Source organism: Polistes canadensis, unplaced genomic scaffold (assembly GCF_001313835.1).
Source record: "Polistes canadensis isolate GaletaPanama2010 unplaced genomic scaffold, ASM131383v1 scaffold_677, whole genome shotgun sequence".
Lineage (NCBI taxonomy): Eukaryota > Metazoa > Arthropoda > Insecta > Hymenoptera > Vespidae > Polistes > Polistes canadensis.
Window position 1 is genome coordinate 6,675 of NW_014570224.1, and position 1,257 is coordinate 7,931.

A 1,257-nucleotide genomic window follows, 5' to 3' on the forward strand; every position below is an offset into this window, starting at 1 on the left:
AGAGAGAAAAAAAATAAATACAAAAATATTAAAAACTTGATATTATTATTATTATTATTATTGTTATTATTATTATTATTATTATTATTATTTTAGGTTGATGAGAACGGTACAATCCTTGTTATCAATGAGAGAACCAGACCTATCTAGAGTATCACCATACGATGACAGTGGAATATCACCATCACCGACAAGTAATCATTATCATCATCATCATCATCATCACCATCATCGTCACGATAGTTCTTCAATGTCACAAGGAGATAATTTCATGAACAACACGTCGTCAATAGTAGTACAAGATGACAATTATGTTAGATGCATCGATGAAAGTGAACGTGAACTTGTCAATGAAACTAATTGTTTGGAATATCAAAATCGAGATGACAATTGTCAAACGAAATTATTATCATCTAGTAATACTGATGTTAATCGTAATATACAAAATTTATTGCCAGGTATTAGAAATTCGGTAGATGGATCTTCGTATAATTCTGTTGTTAGCAGTAATAAAACAACAACGGAAGATGAAGAACAAATAATAATTGTTTCTAATCGTGATAATATTATTGATAATAATACGCGTGAACGTATTTGTAATATTGGTAACAACAATACGTCGACACCATTAACGAAATCTCACAAACGTATTGAGAAAAAAGGAATCAATGGTGGTGGTATTAACGATCTCATGGTTAGGGCTGTTAGAGCTAAATTAGCAAACAGCGTTAGTAGTGCTGACGATGAAAGTGGATTTTCATCTATGAGCTCATTTCAAGAAGTTGGTTTACCAACTTCACCGATATCACCTATCAAAGGTTGTCACACTGAAGTTGGTTTACCTGAAATTCCTATTGAAAAAGTTGCTCATAGAAGATGGTCATCGAACCCAACCGAAATACAAGCACTCATTAAACGACACAGTGCAGCTAATTTTCCGACAAATCAAACCAATAACGAATCATTAAGCGTTTGGGTTTAAATTAAACGTTTTTTTAAAAAAAAAAACGGATAACTTCGTTATAGGATTAATTCTTTATTTTTAAGTGTACACAATTTGTTTTTTTTTTTCTTTTAGTTATGATGTTATTATTAAATCTCGTCTTGCTATAGAGAAAGAGAGAGATAGAGAGACTATTTTCTTTGATATAAAAGTGATTTTAGATTTATATTTATATATATTTATATAAGATTTATTATCATTAAGTGTAACATTTGTCTTATAATTATGTCCTATTAGATTGTCTTCATTGAAAA

General features: G+C 29.8%; 1 protein-coding gene across 1 annotated transcript in view; it reads left to right on the forward strand.

Moving 5' to 3' along the window:
• LOC106792788 (uncharacterized membrane protein DDB_G0293934-like) overlaps positions 1 to 1,047 on the forward strand; it is a gene marked incomplete at its 5' end in the record, with an annotated part of 1,947 nt that extends 900 nt beyond the window's left edge. The window contains one exon of the mRNA XM_014759308.1: positions 97 to 1,047. Within this exon, the coding sequence (XP_014614794.1) occupies positions 97 to 982 (886 nt within the window). The remainder of the gene's footprint in view (positions 1 to 96) is intronic.
• Between the last annotated feature and the right edge of the window lie 210 nt (positions 1,048 to 1,257).